This window comes from Anopheles stephensi, unplaced genomic scaffold, assembly GCF_013141755.1.
Source record: "Anopheles stephensi strain Indian unplaced genomic scaffold, UCI_ANSTEP_V1.0 ucontig297, whole genome shotgun sequence".
Lineage (NCBI taxonomy): Eukaryota > Metazoa > Arthropoda > Insecta > Diptera > Culicidae > Anopheles > Anopheles stephensi.
Genome location: NW_023405232.1, coordinates 23,487 through 45,417, shown reverse-complemented (window position 1 = coordinate 45,417; position 21,931 = coordinate 23,487). Strand labels below are relative to the sequence as shown.

General features: G+C 50.4%; 8 protein-coding genes across 10 annotated transcripts; 5 read left to right on the top strand and 3 right to left on the bottom strand.

The window, feature by feature from the left end:
- Nucleotides 1-2,123: 2,123 nt before the first annotated feature.
- On the bottom strand, nucleotides 2,124-3,785 carry LOC118516458. Its single transcript, XM_036062356.1, has 3 exons — nucleotides 2,885-3,785; nucleotides 2,708-2,804; nucleotides 2,124-2,566 (listed from the first exon to the last, which is right to left on the bottom strand). The coding sequence occupies exons 1-3, from the start codon at nucleotides 3,071-3,073 to the stop codon at nucleotides 2,253-2,255; spliced, it is 600 nt and encodes a 199-aa protein (XP_035918249.1). The 5' UTR covers nucleotides 3,074-3,785; the 3' UTR covers nucleotides 2,124-2,252.
- LOC118516457 lies at nucleotides 3,757-5,683 on the top strand. 2 transcript variants are annotated; one of them, XM_036062355.1, is made up of 3 exons: nucleotides 3,757-3,891; nucleotides 5,022-5,118; nucleotides 5,192-5,679. In XM_036062355.1, the coding sequence occupies exons 1-3, from the start codon at nucleotides 3,781-3,783 to the stop codon at nucleotides 5,608-5,610; spliced, it is 627 nt and encodes a 208-aa protein (XP_035918248.1). In that variant the 5' UTR covers nucleotides 3,757-3,780; the 3' UTR covers nucleotides 5,611-5,679. The 2 variants fall into 2 exon arrangements, with proteins under 2 accessions (XP_035918248.1, XP_035918247.1); XM_036062354.1 differs by lacking the exon at nucleotides 3,757-3,891 and adding an exon at nucleotides 3,928-4,502 and having other exon boundaries at nucleotides 5,192-5,683.
- On the bottom strand, nucleotides 5,404-7,503 carry LOC118516455 (dimethyladenosine transferase 2, mitochondrial-like). The gene is made up of 3 exons (XM_036062351.1): nucleotides 6,524-7,503; nucleotides 6,134-6,453; nucleotides 5,404-6,068 (listed from the first exon to the last, which is right to left on the bottom strand). The coding sequence occupies exons 1-3, from the start codon at nucleotides 7,292-7,294 to the stop codon at nucleotides 5,705-5,707; spliced, it is 1,455 nt and encodes a 484-aa protein (XP_035918244.1). The 5' UTR covers nucleotides 7,295-7,503; the 3' UTR covers nucleotides 5,404-5,704.
- A 281-nt stretch (nucleotides 7,504-7,784) lies between these two features.
- Nucleotides 7,785-9,859, top strand: LOC118516456 (translocon-associated protein subunit alpha-like). Its single transcript, XM_036062352.1, has 3 exons — nucleotides 7,785-8,059; nucleotides 8,202-8,918; nucleotides 9,008-9,859. Exons 1-3 carry the CDS (start codon nucleotides 7,996-7,998, stop codon nucleotides 9,085-9,087), a joined length of 861 nt encoding a protein of 286 aa, XP_035918245.1. The 5' UTR covers nucleotides 7,785-7,995; the 3' UTR covers nucleotides 9,088-9,859.
- A 1,893-nt stretch (nucleotides 9,860-11,752) lies between these two features.
- LOC118516460 (liver carboxylesterase-like) lies at nucleotides 11,753-13,708 on the top strand. The gene is made up of 2 exons (XM_036062358.1): nucleotides 11,753-11,901; nucleotides 11,974-13,708. The coding sequence occupies exons 1-2, from the start codon at nucleotides 11,842-11,844 to the stop codon at nucleotides 13,600-13,602; spliced, it is 1,689 nt and encodes a 562-aa protein (XP_035918251.1). The 5' UTR covers nucleotides 11,753-11,841; the 3' UTR covers nucleotides 13,603-13,708.
- A 1,527-nt stretch (nucleotides 13,709-15,235) lies between these two features.
- On the top strand, nucleotides 15,236-17,362 carry LOC118516459 (carboxylesterase 4A-like). The gene is made up of 2 exons (XM_036062357.1): nucleotides 15,236-17,032; nucleotides 17,094-17,362. Exons 1-2 carry the CDS (start codon nucleotides 15,513-15,515, stop codon nucleotides 17,278-17,280), a joined length of 1,707 nt encoding a protein of 568 aa, XP_035918250.1. The 5' UTR covers nucleotides 15,236-15,512; the 3' UTR covers nucleotides 17,281-17,362.
- On the bottom strand, nucleotides 17,352-19,864 carry LOC118516461 (sphingosine-1-phosphate lyase-like). Of its 2 annotated transcripts, none has more exons than XM_036062359.1 (4): nucleotides 19,631-19,864; nucleotides 18,044-19,542; nucleotides 17,810-17,956; nucleotides 17,352-17,738 (listed from the first exon to the last, which is right to left on the bottom strand). In XM_036062359.1, exons 2-4 carry the CDS (start codon nucleotides 19,282-19,284, stop codon nucleotides 17,498-17,500), a joined length of 1,629 nt encoding a protein of 542 aa, XP_035918252.1. In that variant the 5' UTR covers nucleotides 19,285-19,542; nucleotides 19,631-19,864; the 3' UTR covers nucleotides 17,352-17,497. The 2 variants fall into 2 exon arrangements, with proteins under 2 accessions (XP_035918252.1, XP_035918253.1); XM_036062360.1 differs by having other exon boundaries at nucleotides 18,044-19,286; nucleotides 19,631-19,850.
- A 226-nt stretch (nucleotides 19,865-20,090) lies between these two features.
- Nucleotides 20,091-21,678, top strand: LOC118516462. The gene is made up of 2 exons (XM_036062362.1): nucleotides 20,091-20,225; nucleotides 20,291-21,678. Exons 1-2 carry the CDS (start codon nucleotides 20,209-20,211, stop codon nucleotides 21,477-21,479), a joined length of 1,206 nt encoding a protein of 401 aa, XP_035918255.1. The 5' UTR covers nucleotides 20,091-20,208; the 3' UTR covers nucleotides 21,480-21,678.
- Nucleotides 21,679-21,931: the final 253 nt, after the last annotated feature.

Below are 21,931 nucleotides of genomic sequence, written 5' to 3'. Positions count from 1 at the left end.
TCCCCCCAACAACACAACCCGAGAGAAAGGAAAAACCCCACTTTCTATCGAGCACTCTGTGCCACTGACAGTTCCAGTTGTACTGAGCCGAGATTGTCAACGGAGGATGTGTATGTGTTGCACTGTTCCTTGGCCGTGTACGATTCATTCATCCATGGTGGAGAAAAAAGCTCACAACACGCACGCACACACACACACACGCGCGAGCTCGTTCGTGCCTGTACTCATTGGTGCGATTGCTGGACGTAGTAGTCTGGAGCATCCTGAAGGCCACCGTACCGTAGTGGGCACATTCTTCTTCACAAAGCTAGGAAAAACACATGTTTAACACCACGACACGTCCTCTTGGATGAAGTTTTCATTCGCAGGAAAAACTAACTTTCCGCTTTCCGAATCACGGGTAGCATCAGTCGCCAACATTATGTGTCACAGTAATGGAAGTATTGTAACTGGCAGCAACACATAAAACCACTTCGGTGTTCCATATTCCCCCGGGGGGGAAAACCAACCAATTCCGTACCGATTTTTCGCGGGCCAGTCGGGCCTTACTTACTTGCACACTACGCAAACTATACACCCACTGTAGCACAATGTCGATTTCGCTTAAAATTCCTACGACCACGGCAAACAAAAAAATCCCACTGCACTACGAAACACTGCGGCGTCACTCCCGGGGAGGCGTTGAAGGAAAAAAAATCCCCGTGGCACTCCGTCAAGGGGGATCGCTTACGATTGCTACTCCTAGCTTGGCAACGTTAAATCTGCAACTGCGAGCTGTGCAAGATTTTCCACAAGCTCGCCTTTTGCCGAACGAGAGCGAGAGAGAGAGAGAGGAGTGCGAGAAAAATTGTGTGCGGAAAATTTGTTTGAGAGAGCATACACACGCACACACCGATGAGGGTTGTTAGTAGATTGCTCAAATTAGTGTGTGTGTGTGTGTGTGTGTGTGTGTGAAGGTTTGGGCGCGATATTGATTTTCACAACGACTCAATACGGTGTGGGAAAAAGAAAGAGAGCGAGAGAGAGCAGGCAGGCGCGCGCGCAAGACAGAGAAGGAGCATGATGTTTAGGGAAATTGCTTTTCATGTGACGGAATGATGCTGCCGCTGCTGGCATGGGATGTGGGAAGCCGTGGGTGCGGCTCTGGGAAAAACAAGTTGCGCACGTGGAGAGCGCTAGACAACTCTCACGCTCTCGTACACCTTGTTTGCTCGTTTGCTCCCGGAAGCCGGGAAAACTGGTTACATTATGCTCTTTTGTACGGAAGCGAAAACTTGCCTGCTGCCCGCTGGTGGAAGGGGATTTTTTTTTCTTTCTCGTCCGTTATCAGCTCAACGCACACGTGGAGTGGTGGCGAGAGCTGCTACTACTTTACGCATGAGGCCACCTGTTTTCTTCGCTGGTGTGCTTCTGGTTGTGTGGTTGGTATGTTAATTTGATTTGAAAACGTCACTGAGCTGTGGGTTGGGAAAATTGGGACGATAGAAAGGAAAAGTGAGTGAAGTATTTTAGTGCAAGGAAGGTAGTTCATATTTCAAACAGAGCCGTTAGCAAAATTTTAATTTTTAACTTAATGTTTCTTTTTCTTCCAATCGCTTACAAAATATCAACAATAAATTGGAATTATTTACTTATTTTATTTATATTTTAAAGATTACGGCTTGAGGCCGTATTGTCCAATAAATTGGAATGATTACTTAATATTTTTAATATTGTTGTTAAATTTTACGTCAAATGCACAAATCATGGAACACTCAGCAGTTTTTCAACTGTTTTCTTCCAAACATTTTAAAATTTTGAAAATTTTTGAACTCTTCACTAACTGTCAAAACGCAGGTCCAAGAAGGTTGCCGTTGTGCTTTTCTCACGACACACAGTGAGGTGCTACTATGAGTAATGGTGGTTTTGTTGTTATTTACTTTTTATTTTCCACAAATGTAAAAACATTTGCTGTAATGAGAAATTTCGCCTCGTTGCCGTTAACGTTAACTTAACTTTACAAAACAGGTTTTAAAAAAAAAAGGCGATAACTAGGCTCACTATTTAGACTATTTCGAAACGATATTTTGACCCATCATCGCTCATGTCACTTTGTGAACGTTTAAAAATTTAAGTTGCTCAACTGTTACGACGTGCGGCGTTACGTTCAATCACTTGGCTCAAATGCATATTTTATTGGCAAATATTTCTCTCCAAAAACGGGCTAACCGGGCCGACCGGGCGCCCACACCACAGACACAAAAACACACGCGCTACTCCCGCGTATTGTTGCTGTTGTTGATCAAGGTCCGATTGAACGCTACATCGGAAATGTTCACACACTCCAGTTCGTGCGTATCTTCGTTAATTCCCACCACCATCCTAAGGTTGGCCAGATGGCACAGCGCGTGCTCTTTGTTGAGCACGGCACACACGTTCATAAAGCGCACCGTCCCGTCCGGACACTGGTTCGGCAGGCAGACCGGGGTTTTTCCTTTCGGCTCGATGTAAATTACATTGCCGGCCGGACAGTATCCTTTGGTGTACATTTGGTAGCACTGTTGCGTTTGCGGATGGTACACGTACGCTGCGGGAAGTACCGGGAAAAGTGCCGGCCAGAGAGACAGAGAGAGAGTGAGAGAGAGAGAGGAGGGATTTTTTGAGCTAAGCATCTAAGCTGCCACAACCGCTGATAACGAAACTGCGGGAACGGAACACCGTCACTTACTTGGCTTACAATCACAAACCCAATCGTTCTCGTGGTCACCCGGATAGAGGATCTCGTTCTCTGCACATTGCTTCGGTATGTAGATGGGCGTACGGTTCTGGCGGGATGGATGAGCCATCGGATTAGTACAAACAACGCTGGCGCCGGCCGAATGGACTACTAAGGGGAAACACTTACCCGTGCGTTTTGCTTCGATTCGACGGCCGACTGTTCGGCGGGGTACGCAAACAGTTCCGTCCTGTTTTGCTGGGCGTTGTGCAGCTTCGGTGCAATATCAGTGGCGGGCAGAGAGCAGCACCTTGCGATAAGCAACCCAAAGCAGACCACGATGGCGATGGTGTCGAAAATGCGTTCCGATCGTATCATCGCTAGCACTCTTCCGGCAGACAAACAGTGGTTGTGACACAACTGGTGTGGTTCGGTCGATGTTCCGCTGTAAGGTCACCGCAATCCTTACTAGACCGGCTTCACGTAAGAAACTAAGTCGCACAACCGTCCGTTCTGCAGGCTTCGAGCGTAACAAGATCGTGATCGTACGCCGACCAGAGCAACGCACGCGGAGCGATAGACAAAAGAGCGAGAGAGAGAGAGAGAGAGAGAGAGAGAGAAGCCCGAGAGCACGAGCGCGCATTGATAGTGCCAAAACAGGCCTCGAACAGGGAGTTCTCGGGTGGGAAACCCCTACTGCCACCTAACCTGTCTTGATCCGACGGATTGGCGTTGGAAGGGGCGGGAGAGCGCGAGGGCCGAACGGAAGGCAACGCATGCCGCGAGGCTTCACACACAAGGGCGCAAAACCTCGCGGACGCGCACGACGACCTTCGCCGAGACTCGTCCGAGTGGCGGACTCGTTGGACAGCTTACGTCACCGTTGCCGAAGCCGATTGGGTGGTTCTAAGTCAACGTACGCATCGCGATACCGGGGAGGCGAAACTGGTTTTTAGTTTTGCGTTGCTATTGGAGGCTTCACTTAATTCATGGCGACCTCTTTCCGAAAGACGATGCCGATGCGCCTACTTTGGAACAGGGAACAAGGGAGCACACTCTAGTGTACATGGTGGGACCAACTAGAAATGATGTACTACGAGCCGAGATGCAGCAACAGCCTCGAACCCCGGACGACCAACAACAATGTAGCTGGAAATCCCCAAGCAGTGCGAAGGATTAACCAAAGACCCGTGACGGTACAAATTATCACCTATCTTGTCCGATGGCGCATGAATGAATTTTCATACCCTTAAAAAGCATAAGCCACTTAAGGATAGAGAGTCTCGCGAGAGAAGCGCCTCGGCTTAAGTTAAGCTTCAACTGTGTTGGTGCAAATGGCTCGTGATGGCGCAGGCACGGGCAATTATTTTGCTTTAAACAGCAAACATAAAAACCCCCAACCGCAACGATTAGACGTGCTGATGATGCTACTAGCGCCCATACTCTATGGCACTACCTACCCACAGAGCCACAGAAATCAAACAAAACATTTATAATCTTCGCAAAGCGAGCGAAGTGTCTGAGGATGAAAACACACACACACACGCACACAGGAAGCACGGGTTGCTCGGAGATGATCCGTTGCGAGATTCGCGATCGTGCGATCGTGGTTCACCGCGTACATCATCCCGCCAGTCGCAAGCTGACCGGTGTCTTTAACGGTTCGAGCACAATGGCAATGGCGCGTTTCCTGGTTGCGAGTGTGGTGGCGTTTGGTGTTGCGATACTGGCTCAGCAAACGTACACCCAGGAGCTGTTTGCCTTTCCGGCGGATGTGGTGGTCAGCTCGAGCTTGGAAAATGCCCACGTAAGTGGTGTGTGACAGTGGATGGTGCGAGAGTGGGGAACGTGGGCGCCCCGCGAGTTATCAGCCGCAAAAAGGTCAAGGAAGAAATTTAAACTCAAATATGCAAATGAGGACAAATGGAATTGTGCGTGTGTGTGTGCCATTAGGGCAGAAAAAAAAAAAGGATGCGTAAGCTATTTGCAAGGTTTTTTTTCGTATGTGAAATTCTATGCATTTAACATGAGCCACACGTCACACGACGACCGTTGGAATGGCAAACCGGTCCGTTGCTTCAGGAAGCGCTCAACACAACGCGCAAGTTAGCCTTGAAAATCTATAATTATTTCGCTTCAAAGAGCTGATCAATCAAACACCTCCTGCTATCCTCCGGTTCCTGTTGTGGGGCGGAGATACAGCATGGTCCCCGGACCGGGCCCATCATTTGACCTAAAACCCGAGATGGAAGTGAAAGTTTGCAGCGAAAGTTTGTGCGCTCGTAAATGCACCGCAATAATGTGCTTTTTCTTCCTACTTTTAAAGAATCGCACCCCCGTTTACATACCGGGCAAGTGCAGCACGAACGAAATCCTCTATCCGGGCGATCACGACAACGATTGGGTGTGTGACTGCCGGCCGGGTATGTAACCCTACAGTTCCGGCTTAAAACCACAACCGCTTAATGAATGCCATCAAATACCTTTTTTTTGCAGGATATGTGTACGCTCCGGCGCTGGAAAGCTGCTATCCGCTCTTTCAGCAAGGTTTCTGCCAACCGGGCGAGTACGTCGATCTGGCGCGCCCGTCGATGATCGTGCGGTGTACGCGCAATGTTTGCAGCGGCAAAAACGAAGTACCGTACAAAGGGCAGTGCGTGCAGCTGCATCGGAACAATCGGATGTGTAAGATTGAGAAACGCGTCAGCTGGGTGATCGGGGTTAACATTACCACACTGGAGCTGGACTGCATCAAGGGCACCACGGAGATGCTCGAGCTGACGGTGAACAATCGGAACGACGTCGACCAGCAGCAGGAACAGCCGGTGGCGATGAAGGTTAACCCGCTGTATTTCGAGGGCGTCAAACTGTGCCGCGCTGGCACTAAAACTATGCATAATGGGTTGTGCGCGTAATGCGCGTGTGTTTCCCCGCCTTCTGTTTTCAGTATAAGCACTCCGAATAAAAATAGAGTCAGTTCGAAACCGGTTACCGACCACCGTTCGTTCGCTACGCATCCGAACGTTTTTTCATCGGTTCGTTGGGCTCTTCCGATCCGGGATCTTCCTCATCAAGCGTTCGCAACAGGCGCTGCTTGAGCTTCTGACTTTCCACCGCCTGCATGAACGGTGACTGGTGGAATTCGGACCAGTTGATAAACTCATTAAACAGCGTTAGCGCCTGCGTTGGGGTCAGCTCACCGAACTCGGTGTAAATGTTCATGTTGGTCGGATAATCGTTCGATGACAGGGGCATCGATTTCGACAGCAGACTCGGTAACACGTTCGCGATTGATGACGCTGCCTTTTTCGACGTCCTTGGCGTATAGTTTGCGTTCAAAATAAGCCTTGCTCCACAGTGCGGAATCCAGTGTCTGCAAAGCGTGAAGCAAAAGGATTAGACGCGATTGCCAACACCGGCCCAGTTTCATCTACTCACTCTAGCGATGGGATAATCCGATTCCGTCTGCTGATGTAATGTTGCGTTATAAACGAAGCAAACAGACCGAAATTGTCCGGCAGCAGATGTTCGTGCAGATTCCTCCGTGGCACAATCTTCACCAAACACCACTCTTCCGTACCGTCCTCGATTAGCTTCTGGTGCAGCGTACGGACCTTTTTTGTACCGCCAGCAGTGCACCAGGGTAGGAAGTGTTTGCGTGGTACCTTTCCCAACAGTTCGTGCTCGAAGTACACCTGAAACACGATCGTGCTCCCCCGGTACAGTTTGTATCCTCCGTCTTTGGTGGCGGCGATTTGCTGCAAAAGATTGTCTCAACCATCAGTTACCACTTTCTCTCATACGAAGCCGTAGCAAATGTATACTTACCGCGTAAAGTAACGGTGACATCACGAGGTACATTTCGTACCGTCCTAGCAAATAGAATTCCGACTGGTGGGTGATCGAGTTGATAAGGTAGCGCAAAAATTTTACGGTTCCTATGACGGAAAACAGTCGGAAGCCGACCTCATCCGGCCACTTCCTTTGTGGTATGTCACTCAATAGCTTTAGCACGCGTCGACCATTGTCCAACCCATCCAGATAGGACAACCGCCACAGCCCGTTGAAATCACCAATCTGAAGCGCATTCTTTGGCAGTTTGAGTGACGATCGGAGTCGAGGCTCGAAAGCGGATTCCGTTTCGTAAAGGCGCAGGTTGTTAACTTTGCGTTTCAGGATTTGTTCGGTCAGCATTCCTGGGCCAGGATTTACTTCCACCAATAACCGATCGGGCGGTAGATCCTGTGTTATAACGTCCGCGATGCGTTCTGCCGTCGCTCGATTGGCGACGTAAAATCGTTCCGTGTTGAGGGAGCTTTTACGCAGTATCGATGGTGGGAAGTGTTTCAACACGGACGCATCCATCCCGTCAGTGGTCTGGAAGTGTTCCAGTATATCCTTTGGTACAGTGATTTCGGTGGCACCGGGGGATGATGTGGTGGCCATGGCTTTCGGTTTACGGCCGCGCGATGGTTTCAGTTGGAGCGATGCTGCATCGTTCACCACGGTTCGGTACAGAGAAGTCGAGCTGTTTCGCCATCGGGGAAAGATGCTTCGAAGCATGTGTAAACTGTGCCCGGTCATGTTTGGACCGATCATGTAACTTTTCTGCTACCACGAGGTTAGGAACTTTTATTTGAATTGATTGTACTACGTTGTTTGTGAGGGTGTTTCACGGGATCTACCACACTCGATGAAATTTACATATTACGGAACTCGCCGGCACCACGAGTTTTTTTATATTTCCCTGGTTTATTTACAAACTGTTGGTCGGAGCGGTAGCAATGTTTTGATTCAACAGTCAAATTAAGTTTGTCAAGGCGCCGATGACATTACGTATTTACAAGGAAAGGTTGAGTACTTACAAACCAAGATTTATATACAGCCGATTATCAACAAATTTTCCTTTTCGTGCAATATACTCAATCTTTCCAAGAAATGCTATCACATAACTTTTAAACTGCAACGGAAGTTAGTAAATTTTACGATTTCTTCTTATTTACAGCATTTCCATGCACGAAAACGGAAAGTTTATCTACTTACCTTGACCTGCTATCGATGAAGCTGCTCGAATCGGAACAGTCACAACAGCTGCTCGAATGGTTTCGTTAGGACGTGGCCGAATTAATACCGATGCAATTCCACGCGTCAACATAACTTCAAAATAACTTCATCAAAACGTAACATCGTCCAGCGCACATCGGTTCCTGCGCTTATTCTGCTGCCGCGTCTAGTTGTAAATACTGTTGAGTGTGTAGAGCTTGCGGACAAATAAGCGTGCCCCCGACAGAATCGTAACGATGCAGAAGTTTTTCGTGCTATTGCTGCTGGCTTTGCCCGCTGTCTTGCTGACGCTGAATACCGGTAAGTTGGTGACCGAGAGAGAGAGAAACGCGTGTGCGACGGAACAAGGCCGGAGGTGTACACAACGTGGCACACACACCAAACGTCCCGTTGTCCAGTGTGGAAAGTGGTAGCACTGACCCGTTTGTCGAATTCCCCTCAGGTTCGAGTCCGTTCGCCTTTGCCGCGGAAGACGAGCTGGACGAAGAGTTGGTCGATGTGGAAACGGAAGATGCGGCCGTCGTGGCGGATGAAACGGAACCCGAGGATGAGCCGGAAACGACAAAGTCTCCGGATGCGGACACGTACTTGCTCTTTACGCGCCCCCTCCATGCGACCGGTTCGCAGCTCGAACTGCCCGCTGGCTATCCGGTAGAGTTTTTGGTTGGCTTCACGAACAAGGGCGAGTTTGAGGATTTCGTCGTCGAGTCGGTCGAAGCATCGTTCCGGTACGCGATGGATTTCAGCTACTTCATCCAGAACTTCTCGGCCGTGCCGTACAACCGTGAGGTGAAACCGGGCCACGAAGCGACCGTTTCGTACTCGTTCCTGCCAACCGAATCGTTCGCCGGACGTCCGTTTGGACTGAACATCGCGCTGAACTATCGTGATGGCCGCGGCACTCAGTTCAGTGAGGCTGTGTTCAACGAAACCGTGCAGATCACCGAGGTCGACGAGGGACTGGACGGTGAAACGTTCTTCCTGTACGTGTTCCTGGCTGCCATCGTCATTTTGCTGCTGGTGCTCGGCCAACAGTTCCTGGGATCGTACGGCAAGCGGAAACGTCCGACGGCTGCCCGCAAGGTGGTTGAAACTGGAACGGCCAGCACGAAGGACGTCGACTACGAATGGATCCCGCAGCAAACGTTGAAGCAGATGCGTAAGTAGAGCTAACAGAGAAGGCCGGAAAAGCTAAAGTCCGGACATGCTAATTGACTTGATGCATCTCTTTTCGTTTCTCGCAAACAGAAAACTCGCCCAAGAGTGCTCCCAAGTCGTCGCCGAAGCAGAGTCCACGGCAGCGAAAGGCGAAAGCAGGCGTGCAGTAATCCGTACCATGCCGTCGTGTGACAGTGAAAGACTCGTCAGCACACGCCATTCCATTCCATTGCCGGAGCTGGATCGTGTGCACTTTATCACCCCCATCCCTCAAAACTCATCCTTTCCCGGTTCCTCTTCCTACCATACCACCACAGTGGCGTCTCGCAAAGCATCGTATCATTTCCTTTAGTGATTTACAACGCAGTGTCACAATCATCTCTCCTCCCGACTGACTCCTGCGCTCAGTAACTTAGAATAAACCCGCACGTACACTGGTGAGACTGCAACCGAATGAGATCGTGCACTTGAAAGGCACGAGGGAAGAGGCGGAGATGGCAACATCCCCACGAAGGCAGCAGGCAAATGTTTGGAGCTTCCAGCAGGATGTGTAGAGCTTGGCTTGCCTCCATACAATCCTACAAGCAACACACATAGGAAAAAAACACTCTGAGTTAGGACATTCGCGAACGCATTTAGCGCTTCCCTGCGTGTGCTCGTTCGGTTGAAATTATATTACGTTTGCTCATAATTATGTTTGTTTCGTCGTCGGCGGCGTCGTTGGGCTGTCGGAATCGAAAGGCTCGACGACGCACGCTCATCATCACCTCAGAACGCGGCTGCAGAAAAAAGCACAAAAGCAATGGAGGAAACTCTACTCAGCGGAGTCGATAGGGAAATGTTTTTTTCTTTCTATATCCGTAGTTGAACTGTTTTACTACTAATTTAATGAAAAAAGCGCGTGAATACAGAGAAATAAAAGAGAAGAAAAACATACTTGAAGAAGGACTGTTGTCTACTATGTACTGTACCATCGATGGAAAGACGAAACGAGAATGTGGGTGGTATTGACTTGCTGGCGGTGTAAAGTAATTAAAAATCACATCAAAAAGTTACAACGGATTGATTATTGTCGCCCTAATACGGTGCATCATCCACATCAGATTTAAAAATTCGATTAGCTGGAGATGGTTAGGAAAGCGCCATCTAGTGGTGGGTGTTAGAAGCGCAAGAGCTTGCATGCAGCTTGCAAAAACATTCAAAATAACGGCTGTCACATTAGCATAGAGCGTTACAAGGAAAGTTGAAACAGACCATGATCAGCAAGCTTGGAGAAGCTGCCATAAACCTTGCTCCATTATTTCTTGCATTTTTATATTAATTTTGATAGTGATAGTTAAACCGTACTATGGAAAATCCCATTAGGAGCCCGACCAAGCTTACCGGGCAAAAGTAGGTGAAAAACTCTCAGGAATCTTACTTACTTACTTATCAGGCGCTACAACCGCTTTGCGGTCTTGGCCTACTGCAACAATCCTCGATACCGCTCACGGTTCAGCGCCGTCGTCTGCCAATCCGTTATCCCGGCCGTTCTGGCGGACGCATCAACGCCATCACTCCATCTCAATTTGGGCCTTCCACGTCTCTTCTGTCCGTGTGGACGGTCTAAAAGGACTTTACGGGCTGGGTCGTCCGGTGTCATTCTTATGACGTGACCAGCCCACCGGAGCCTGGCGAGTCTAATGCGCTGTACGATAGTGAGATCATCGTACAGCTCGTACAGCTCGTCATTGTAGCGGCTCCTCCATTGTCCTTCCACACATACGGGGCCAAAAATCCTTCTGAGCATCTTCCTCTCGAACGCGGCTAAGAGGGCTTCGCCAGTTTTGGACAGAGTCCATGTCTCAGAGGCGTATGTGAGTACTGGGACTATAAATGTTCTGTACAGTCCCAGCTTCGTCCGTCGCGACAGGTATTTAGAGTGGAGAAGTTTCCTCAGGAATCTATCATGGTTAAAAAGTAAGAACCGAAAACAACATAGATGTTGAAAAATAGCCTAAGCAGTGGTGGCGTATCCAAATTTCAGAAGGCACGGGACATACTTCGTAAACCCTGAGAATCTTTTGCGATCATCATTCTGCTTTTAGAAAACATGATCCCTTAGCTGACGATAAGGTCTCTTGATGGACTATGTCTCTTAGATGAAGAGGTTCCTTGAAGGTCGCGATCCCTCGAGAGACAGGTCGCGAGGTCGCGAGACACCTGTGCTTTAGATTCTGCATAATTCGTTATTCTGCAACATGTAACAAAAAGGCTACCGAACGATCCAGCAGGATGATCCGTCAAAGGACAGCTGCATAACCGATTGGAAGGCAATCCCATCAAATCGGGAGCAGTAAAGGTAAGTGAATTACTGCGATTAGCCTGCTAAATAAACAACAATCGTCGAAACCCAAAAACAACTTCACTGATACGGTGCGCGGTAAGCCACGATGAGATAAGTTCACCTCATTCCGCTAAGCCGACTTTAAAATCGAGTCTCCAAAACCCGATCAACCCGATTAGCGCAGGATGACGGAGGAAGACCACCCAGGGATATCTGTGACGCTGCGACGCCACTCTCCGATACCAATAGTTCGGTTGTGGTGTTGGTCGCACGTAGAGGTGCCATTTTTTGGATTGGCGAAAGGAAAACCCCGATCACTAAACGGGAACATACGCACAACCGCGATAAAAGGATACGCGGACGGAAGGTCGGTTACTAGCCAATCTCGGTACGCGCCCTCTTCTTATCGCCATGTTTATGCGCCCCTCCGTAGAACCGCTTGATAAGGCAGCTTATCGGGCCGGTAGGATAAGCGACGAATGAGCCCCACCGTGTTGTGTGCGGTGAGTCCTGCCCCGTCGTATATAAGCCGATCAACACCTGCGGCAGCCACAGCTAATACACTTGAACACGGTGTGGCTTGTTGTGTGTCTGAAGGATGTTTAAGTTTGTGGCAATCTTAGCGCTGGTGGCCCTTGCGGTGCACGCGCAAGATGCGGTATGTATCGATTCTTCGCATTTAAAGCTCCCTCATTAACGCTGCTTCCATCTTTCGTGTTCATTCAAACAGTCCCGGCCAATCATCAACACGAGCGGAGGACAGATCCAGGGTATCACGTCCAGCTGTGGGCTGTTCTGTAGCTACTTCGCCTTCAACGGCATTCCGTACGCACAGCCGCCGGTAGGTGAGCTTCGGTTCCGCAATCCGCGTCCGGCCGCTCCGTGGATCGGCGTGAAGGATGGAAGCGAGCATCGCAGCACCTGCCCGTCGGGTGGATTCCTGGGCGGTGTGTCCGGCAGTGAGGACTGTCTGTACCTGAACGTCTACACCCAGAACCTGATCGGACAGCGGCCGGTAATGGTTTGGATTCACGGTGGATCGTTTACCGGCGGTTCGGGCAACTCGTGGATCTACGGCCCGGACAACCTGATGCCGGAGGATGTGGTGGTCGTCACCATCAACTATCGGTTGGGCATTCTCGGCTTCTTCAGCACGGACGACGTGCACGCGGCCGGCAACTGGGGCATGAAGGATTGCGTGATGGCGCTGCAGTGGGTCCGTCAGAACATTGCCGCCTTCGGCGGTGATCCGAACAATGTGACCATCTTCGGCGAGAGTGCCGGCGGTGTGGCCGTGCACTATCTCGTCCTCTCCGACAAGGCTAGTGGACTGTTTCACAAGGCGATCGCCCAGTCCGGTACGGCGCTCGTTCCATGGGGCTTCCAGTATCGGCCGCGGGAGCTCGCTTACCGGCTGGCCGACCGTCTCGGATACACGCACGACAGTGCGCAGCTGGTGCAGAGCCTGCGCAACACACCGATCGAGCGGCTGATCGAAGTGCAGGAAGGCTGGCTGGACATTGAGATCCCGCGCGGTTTCAAGCCGTTCGACTTTGTGCCGAACGCGGAACCGGTCAACTCGCCCGAGGAAACCTTCCTGACGCAGCTGCCGATTGACATCATGAACGCGGGTACGTTCAACCACGTGCCCTTCATCGCCGGGTACATGAGCATGGAGAGTCTGTTCATGGTGTACGAGCACACGATCGACAGCACGGTTTGGGACGCGTTCACGCGCAATCCGGACTACTTCGTGCCGCACTTCTGGAACATCCCGCACGGTACGGCAGCTGCGGCGGCCGTCAGCCAGGGCATCCGCAACGCGTACTGGCAGGATCGTCCGCTCAGCGACAGCATCATGGTCGAGTGGTTGACGTTCCACACCGACCAGCAGTTCATCTACGCGATCGACAAAACTATTCGGCTGCACGCGCAGCGCTCCAGTGCCCCCACCTACTACTATCAGTTCAGCTTCGACGGTGATCTGAATCTGGTCAAGCGGGTGCTGCTGCTCTCCAGCTGGCCCGGCGCAATGCACGCCGACGACATCCCGTACCTGTGGTCGGTGACGGATCTGAGCATCTCGCCCATCCTGCCAACGAACCACGCGCGCACGGTCAGCAATCGCTTCGTGCGTCTGTTCACCAACTTTGCCCGGTTCGGCAACCCGACGCCGAATGCAGTGGACACGCTGCTGCAGAGCCGCCAGTGGTTGCCGGTCACGGCGTCGTCCGTGCCGTACATGGACATTGGGCACGATCTGGTGACGAGCGTCAACCCGAACGGCCAGCGTACGGCAGTGTGGCGCGATCTGGAGGCCCGCTACGCCAACGATCCGTTCCGCTTCCCACGCAACTGAAGGGAACACTTTCTTCCACTCAAACTAATCTGATACTGAGCTAAGCGATAAGGCAGGGGCAGCATATTGAATGCGACGATTAAAAGACTTGATTTTTCAATTTACACATTACTGGAGTTGGGTTTGTTTTTACTGCTTGGAGAAAGTGAACCAGGCCAGCCATTGATCGTCTTTCGAAGTACTCTTTTCCTTCCACGTCCCACTCCCAATTACTTTAGGTGGGGTCTGAGTTTATCTTGTTTTTGTTCACTTTGACGTCAACGGCAATAAGCGGTGTGTCCTCTAATGGCAGGATTATCGGTGTCGACCAAAGAAGCGGTTAGAGTAGTTGTTGTATTTACTAAGCGAAAAACATGCGATTCGACCGTATCTTACTGCTTTTGAGGGGGGGGGTCTTGGCATGTTACGCACATTTTGTTGAGGGATTTGATAAGAATCTGGTAGATGGAGGGTTACGATAATGGGTGGCATTAAATGACGAGGCAATATGGCGTCTTACGATAATCCATCGGGGGTGTCCCTGTTACCAACGCGACGAATTGAGCTAGATTTAACGGCATGCAAGGATTAGATGGAAAATTTATAAACATCTTTGTTTAGGATAAATTATCACCGGCAAATATTATTTTAGGAAAAACCTAAACTAACAGAGCGACCTCCTAGCATGAGAAAACAAGAGTATGATGCGTTATTGGAAATATCTCGAAAAAGGGACAAATCTCGACATATGGTAATCATAAACTCAGGCCATGTAATAAAATACGAAAGTGAAGAACATAGGCCGAAAAAGGTTAACGCTAGAACCCAACGCATACGTTATCGTTGCGCGATTAGTTTCACGAAAAAAGGACCTGCGCGAAGATCAAGGCACGGTCGTAGGGCAGTGAAGGAAAGACCAACTTGACGAATAGAGTAAACGACGCGCAGGCAAAAGGCAATAGGAAAATAAACATACGCACTTGAACCACAGATGCGCGATGCATTACCCATGGTCATAAAACGATAGGGTAACAATCGCCAGACATTGTAACGTTACAGACCTCCTACACTAGCCGACGTCAGGCAGGGATCAAACGCATCGGCATACCGAGTTAGGATAAAGGAGATCGATGTAATGCTATTTCATGTTCTTTTTCCCACAGAATTTTAGTATATAAGACAGGATTTTTTGAGAATAAAATCGACTTGTAATCCAGACCTCAACGAAGAAGCTTGTGTTTAATTGTTTGGGTATCCATACAGAATCGGGAAAGTTTCACCTTTGCCTTCCCTCCGGAAATTGGTTACGCACTTTGACCTCCCCACTCCGTCGGAAGAATTAGGCGAAATCAAGCCAAGCAAGAACCACGGTTAGAAACTTCTCCTGGTTATTCAGGAAAAAAGGCTAATCGTCTGATCGAGCTACGGCATTCCCGTTGTCCACGCCGAGTTAGTGTAGTGCGAGTCCGCCGCTAAAAACTTCTCCTGGTTTTCCAGGAAAAAAGGTTAGCCGCCTGATTCAAGCAACTCTGACAAGGCCAGGAATCTGCGCGGAGATCTCCGAATCGACCATTCCTTCGCGTGGTCGGTTCAACAACGGTTCGTTATCGAACTAACAGTCCCTCTCAAATGTAGGACTGACTATCCAGATAGGCATGGTAAGTTATGTCAGCTATGCCAGATATAGTGGAGGTCCCTAGGTTATTGTTAAGAACAATAATTCTTCCTATTGGTAATGAGAGCAGGATCGCTTCTCCAGGATTCTTTGACTGTTTCTAACCTTCGCACAAAAACACAATCCATCATCTTATCTTGATACACAAATCCTAAGAGCGTCATGATTATCCGAATCGTTAATCTTATCTTCGGAATGGTTTGGACCTCCCTTTCGAATGCGACTACCGGAGTTCAGTTAAGTATACTTTCGCAAAATGTCCGCCCGACAGGCTGCTTTCGTTACGTTCGTCAGCATCTTGACGCTAGCATCGCTTGGTACGGTTAGTGCGCAGAATGACCCGTCCAGACCCATCATCGACAGCCCGGCCGGGCAGCTTCAAGGTACAACGGAGTCGTGCGGATTGTTCTGCAGCTACTACGCATTCAAGGGAGTGCCGTATGCGGAGCCTCCGGTAGGATCATTACGCTTTCGCAATCCTGTCCCGCGCGCAAGCTGGCCAGGTGTGCGCGATGCCAGCAGCCATGGTGCCGAGTGTCTCCAACTGTCCATTATCCCTGGACAGCTGCGTGGTAGCGAGGACTGTCTGTATCTAAACATTTACACCCAGCAGCTCATCGGGACGCGTCCGGTAATGGTTTGGATACACGGTGGCGGTTACAACGCCAACTCGGGCAACAGCGACGAGTTTGGGCCGGAAAAGTTGGTCCAGGAAAATGTGCTACTCGTAACGCTCAACTATCGGCTGGGTGTGCTCGGGTTTCTTAGTACCGGAGATCGCTATGCCGCTGGTAACTGGGGACTGAAGGATTGTTTGCAGGCGCTGCGCTGGGTACGAGCCAACATCCGGGCGTTCGGTGGTGATCCGGACAATGTAACAATCTTTGGAAATTCGGCCGGCGCTGCATTGGTACATCTGCTGACGCTTGTCGACGCGAGCCAAGGGTTGTTCCATAAAGCGATTGCACAGAGCAGCACGGCACTCGTACCGTACGCCTTCCAGCCGAGACCACGATTTTACGCCGATCGGATTGCGTCCGCGCTCGGGTTTGGCACGGACAGCACCACCTACGTCGAACAACTGCGAACGGTACCGGCGGAACAGTTTGTTCCGTTTCAGCAGGCTGGACTCACCGTTCCAGTACCGAGATTTCTTCGCCCCAGTGACTTTGGACCGGTGGTGGAGCCTAGTGACGCACCGGAGGAGATCCTCATACGGCAGCGCCCGATAGAGCTTATCCGAAACGGAGCCCATCGAGTTCCGCTCATCGTCGGGTACAACGATCTGGAGGGTGCGTTTTTCACCGCCTTTGAAAATGCGATCGATCCGACGGTTAAAGGACAGTTCAACGCGAACCCTCATCTGTTGGTGCCCATGTTTTGGAACGTCGGAGAGGGAACCGCCGCATCCGGCCAGATAAGCGGTGCGTTTCGGAATCATTACTGGCAGAGTCGACCGTTGGATGCCAGCTTGGATTACGAGTGGACGGTGTACCAGTCCGATCATTTGTTCCTGTTCGCGATCGATCAAACGGTTCGGTTCCACGCACAATCGTCTACCGTTCCCATGTACTACTATCAGTTCTCGTACGATGGTGACTTGAATTTGTACAAGAAACTGTTTGGCGTGCAGCATCCGGGAGCGATCCATACGGACGAGCTTCCGTACTTGTTCCACATACCGTCCGCCATGCTGGTACCGGTTTCACCCGACAGTCATGCCAACACGGTAAGCAGCCGTCTCGTCCGGATGTGGACAAACTTTGCCAGAACCGGGTAAGCACCAGGCAGACCAATTTAAATCTTTAAGATCATAAAAAGCTCCTTTTTTCCACAGCAACCCTACTCCAACTCAAGACCCGTTGCTACAAAACGTGCAATGGCCTTCGATGGGAGCAACAGGGACAGGATATCTATCGATTGGACACGATCTAATGCTGGCCCAGCAAACTCCCAATCCGACCCGTATGAACCTATGGTACGATCTACAGCGCACGTATGCAAATGCCCCATTCGAACTATGAATCACTACGCGACTTACCTTAACAAAACCGAACGAATAAACATCTGCAACACGACCTCAACACGATTTCAATAGGCTTCGAACAACGTTTGTTTATACTTTGCGTTACAAACGACTTTGAGTCAGTTTCTGGGGCCCTAATTCTCTCCGGTGCCTCTCTCGCTGATGTGTTTGAAATGCCACTGTACGTTTGACGTAACGTTGGCGCCGCGTGCGGTTCACTTGCCACCGGTCATCCGATCGACCGGCGTGTAGTACATGGAATCGATAAAGCACTTGGTGAAATCTCCGATCAGCTCCCGATCCGGTACCGACTGGGCGACACCGTAGATGGCCATCTTGCCCTCGACCGGCTTGGTGGGATTCTGCATGATTAGCGCCACCTTGGTGCGCACGTCCAGGATGAACTTATCCGCCACGCCATCCTCCGTGTGCATGTACGTTACGCAGATGTGGATGCTAAAACGAGCGGAATGCCGGATTAATAGTGATCAGACACCGCGACGACTCAAAGGGATGAAAATAATTACCCCGAGGGAAACTGGAGCGAGTTCAAGTTCCAGCCCAAATTGCTTAGCTCTCCGCCCAGCAGGAAGATATCGAAATCGCGCGACCCGATACCGATCACGCTCGTAGCTGGGGTACCGAAAATGAAGATGCTTTTGATGGCACGCAATCTGTAGAGAGCAGAGTAGAGCAATATGATTAGCAGCGCGAGCTACTTGAACGCGATGAAGCGAAATTGTTGCTTAGCAACCACCTACTCTTGCTCGATGTAACGAGTGGTATCGATGATACGCTTCGTTGCCTCTACGTAACCATCCAGTCCAAAGTTCATCATGGTGGCCCAAGTGGCTGCGATAATGCCGCCCGCACGGGACCCATTCACCGTCGGCGATCCGTACACACCGCCCGGCCACTCGGTCGTCACCGTGTACTGATAGTGGCGGTACACTTTCTCCGAGTACAGCACCACGGACGAACCTTTCGGCGTGAAGCCGTACTTGTGCGTATCGGCCGAGATGCTCGTCACGCCGGGAATGCTAAAATCGAACGGACGCACCGGATACCCGGCACGCTTCATGAACACGATCAAAAACCCGCCCAGACAGGCGTCCACGTGTACCGGGATGTTGTACTTGCGTCCGAGCGCCGCAATCGCCTCGATATCGTCCATCGTACCGTACGGGAAGTTCGGGGCCGATCCGACCAACATGACCGTGTTACGGTTGATGGCACGCTCCATCGCGGCAATGTTTACCTCGGTCGTGTCGGCATGCACGGGCACGACCTTCGTGTAGATGCCCAAGTATTTGGCCGCCTTATCGAAACCCGTGTGAGCCGTTACGGGCAGCACCATGTTGGGTTTGGTTATGCCGCGCTGATCGTTCGCATAGTCCCGGTAAGCTTTGCAGGCCATCATGATCGATTCGGTTCCGCCGGTCGTCATGGTACCGCACGCGCTTGGTCCACCGTGAAACAGGGTAGCCGTCATGCGGACCACTTCAGCCTCCATTTTGCACACGCCCGGAAACACGTCCGGATGGAGCGGATTGGTGTAGGACGCTTTACCGTACACCTCCGTTATGAGCCTTATCAGCTCGGGGTTGTAGTAATACACGGCACCGGAAATGAATCCCTCCTTCCAGCGGTAGTGACCCAGCTCGAGGTATTGGTCCACCTGGTTGAGTATTTCCTCCTGGCTCATGCCATCGTTCGGCAGCTCGGTGTAGTAATTACCCGCCTGGCTAATGTCCTTGATGAACCCGTCGTTTATTTTCTGGATCTCGGCATCGACCTTCCTCCGTACGGCCGGTATGAGACGAGCCAGCTTGAACACCTTCTTTTTCGCACGTTGATAAAGACTTTCGTCCTGGAACAGCAACTGACAGAGCCACACCGTGCCGAGTACCGTCGTCGTGGTGATGGCGACGATCTGCCACGGCTGCCGACCGGTGAACACTCGATCGATCGTACCGGTAACGAGCCGCAGGTGAGGTTCCATACCTGTGCGAAGCAAAGCTGAGGATGACTACTGTGCAAAGTTTCCGAATTGCGTACGTAACGCTTAATTATCGCTGTACGAAGGGTACAGTGCAATCTCCGATAACGACACTCCGCTACTGATAAGAGCGATGCATGGATGATGATGATGATGGTAGAGATTAACGCATGTACACCAGGAATGTGTTAGTACGAACGGCGGGATGTTTTGCTTTCGATAGAACGATGTGGTCCCGAGTACATGGGAGGGTCCAAGAAGCTACAAAATAAAGGAAAACGGAGCTTCCGACGAGTCACAAAAACGTTTCTTTCTTGGTACGTTGGTTGTGCTCTGCACGAAAACATACCTCGTAGCTAGATCAGGTCTAGATCAGTCGTTGTTACGAGGTCGGCACAGATTCCAAGATTCAACCATTGACTCGTGATGAACGGCACTCCGGTACCGCCTGGTTAATGTAATCACAGCACAAAACCATTAAAATCTCGTCTGCTTTCAACAAGCGACAGGTTTGAGTCACTGTCTGGAGCTAATTGAAAACAGGAATCCTGAAAGCTGAACCAGCCCAACACAATGACACTGAGCAAACGTCACTTTGGAAAACGTAAACACGCACAGTGTATGTCATACTTTTCGCAACAACGCCACAACAAAAAAACATTTTATTTATGAAACGACTATCTTTGCGAAATCTTCTGGTCGCTGCTCATTACTTATTATTTTTTGTTAAACTTCATGCAAAACATAAAAATCATAATGCGATGAGCAAAATACGTACCTTGTATGATGCTGACGTCGATAAATTGTCAGCACTGTACCTTTTTGACAAACAGCTTGTAAACACAAATAAATAACAACAAGCCATACACAGTTTGAGCGGCATTCTGCATTCGCTCGCTGAAAAAGTAAAATAAAACTAATGTGGACATGAATTCTGTTACGCTGTAAGTAAAGAAAATCCAAAAAAACCACGAGTGGAAAAGTGATACAGTTTTTTCCCCAATTGTAGTCCCAATTCAGACGCATCCAAATTCTGTCGCTTCTGCTTGTCGGAAATCAATCTGCTGAACGTGATTGGTTCTAGTCCGAAGGCGCAGGAAACGCATGGTGAGATTCTCAGGCTTGCCAAAACCTATCTGCAGCTGGAGCTTCGGCCAGACCAGGACTTTCCGAGCGCTGTGTGCGAGATGTGCATCGGGTTGCTGTATGATTTCGACAAACTGTACAAAAACGCACAGGAGTACAGCTATGCGCTGCGGTTGCTCTTGCAAGGCCAGCGCAGGAAGATGGTGAACGATATCGAGTCGGAGATTCCCGTCAACACAATCGAATCCATGATGGACATGTACGATCCTTCGCCAATTCTGTTCATCGATGTAGACAACAACGGGTACGAGGAACAGCTTATTGTATCGAATGTGTTTGGCGGCGGCAGCGGTGAACAGATCACCGTGGAAGACGTTCCCATCGCGGAGCAGAACGAACGACAAGAGGCACAAATCGATGTGTATCATGTGGATGGTCAGCTGCAGCACATCGTCATGGAGGGTGGAACCTTGATCGAGCTGAAGACGGAGGAAACGCCGAAACCACCTGCCAATCTTCAAACCACCCACCTGTTAAACGCCTCTCATTCGAAAGGTGCTACATACTCAGCCGTTAGAAAACGATCGGCAGCAGCACCATCCTTACCTGTGTTACCGAAGAAATCCGTGCCAACAAAGCTTCCCTCAGCCGTGATGTGCACGCCCACCCGAACGCTGAATGTGGAGGCTAGTGGCAAGAGAAGACCGGCTCAGCTTACCGGCCAACAGCACAGCCAGAGTGTCGGCGGTGTTGCCTCGAAACAGCTGTACCGTTGCAACCAGTGTTCGAATCTCTTTGTCGAGCTGTCCAACTATTACAGGCACACCTGCCAAAAGCGGCAAACAGATGGTACCGTTCAGAACAGCTCCTCGAAACAGTCGGCAGGCGCGAGCGACGGTCAGCGGACTCAGTGCAAGCTGTGCAACATGTCGTACCGGACGAAGCTACAGTATCAGAAGCACGAGTACGAGGCGCACGGTATTAGGAATGAAAACTTTGGCATCAAATGTACCATTTGCCACAAACTGTTTTCCCAGCGCCAGGACTACCAGCTGCACATGCGAGTGATACACCCGATGCAGGGCGTTAGTTTCGTGAAGATACACGGATAATGAGCATCGCACCTTTAAGTCGATCGTAGGCCGGCCATTCGGCAGTGAACTATAGCCTGGCCAAAGCTGATCCTAGACCGGGCGAGATGCGATCGAATCGTGTGCTGGGGAGGCTACTTTTAAACCACAACCTGACTTCATTTAATAGTAATATTCTTATTGTGACGAAGACTAATAAATTTACTTTTTCAAAACATTATCAGGTCTTTTAGGTTGTTGTAACTGATGGCCAAACAAGGCCGGCAGAGACCCGTTTCAGCAATGGAGCTCGTCAGAATATCTGACACCTACCTTCAACGACCAATCCTCTTGCAGACCGATCTTCACACGGCAGGACCGAGACTCAAATCGCATCCAGAACCGCCTCCCCGTACGTAGGGTTGAACACTTTACTTACTTACTTACTTATCAGGCGCTACAACCGCTCTGCGGACTTGGCCTGCTGCAACAAT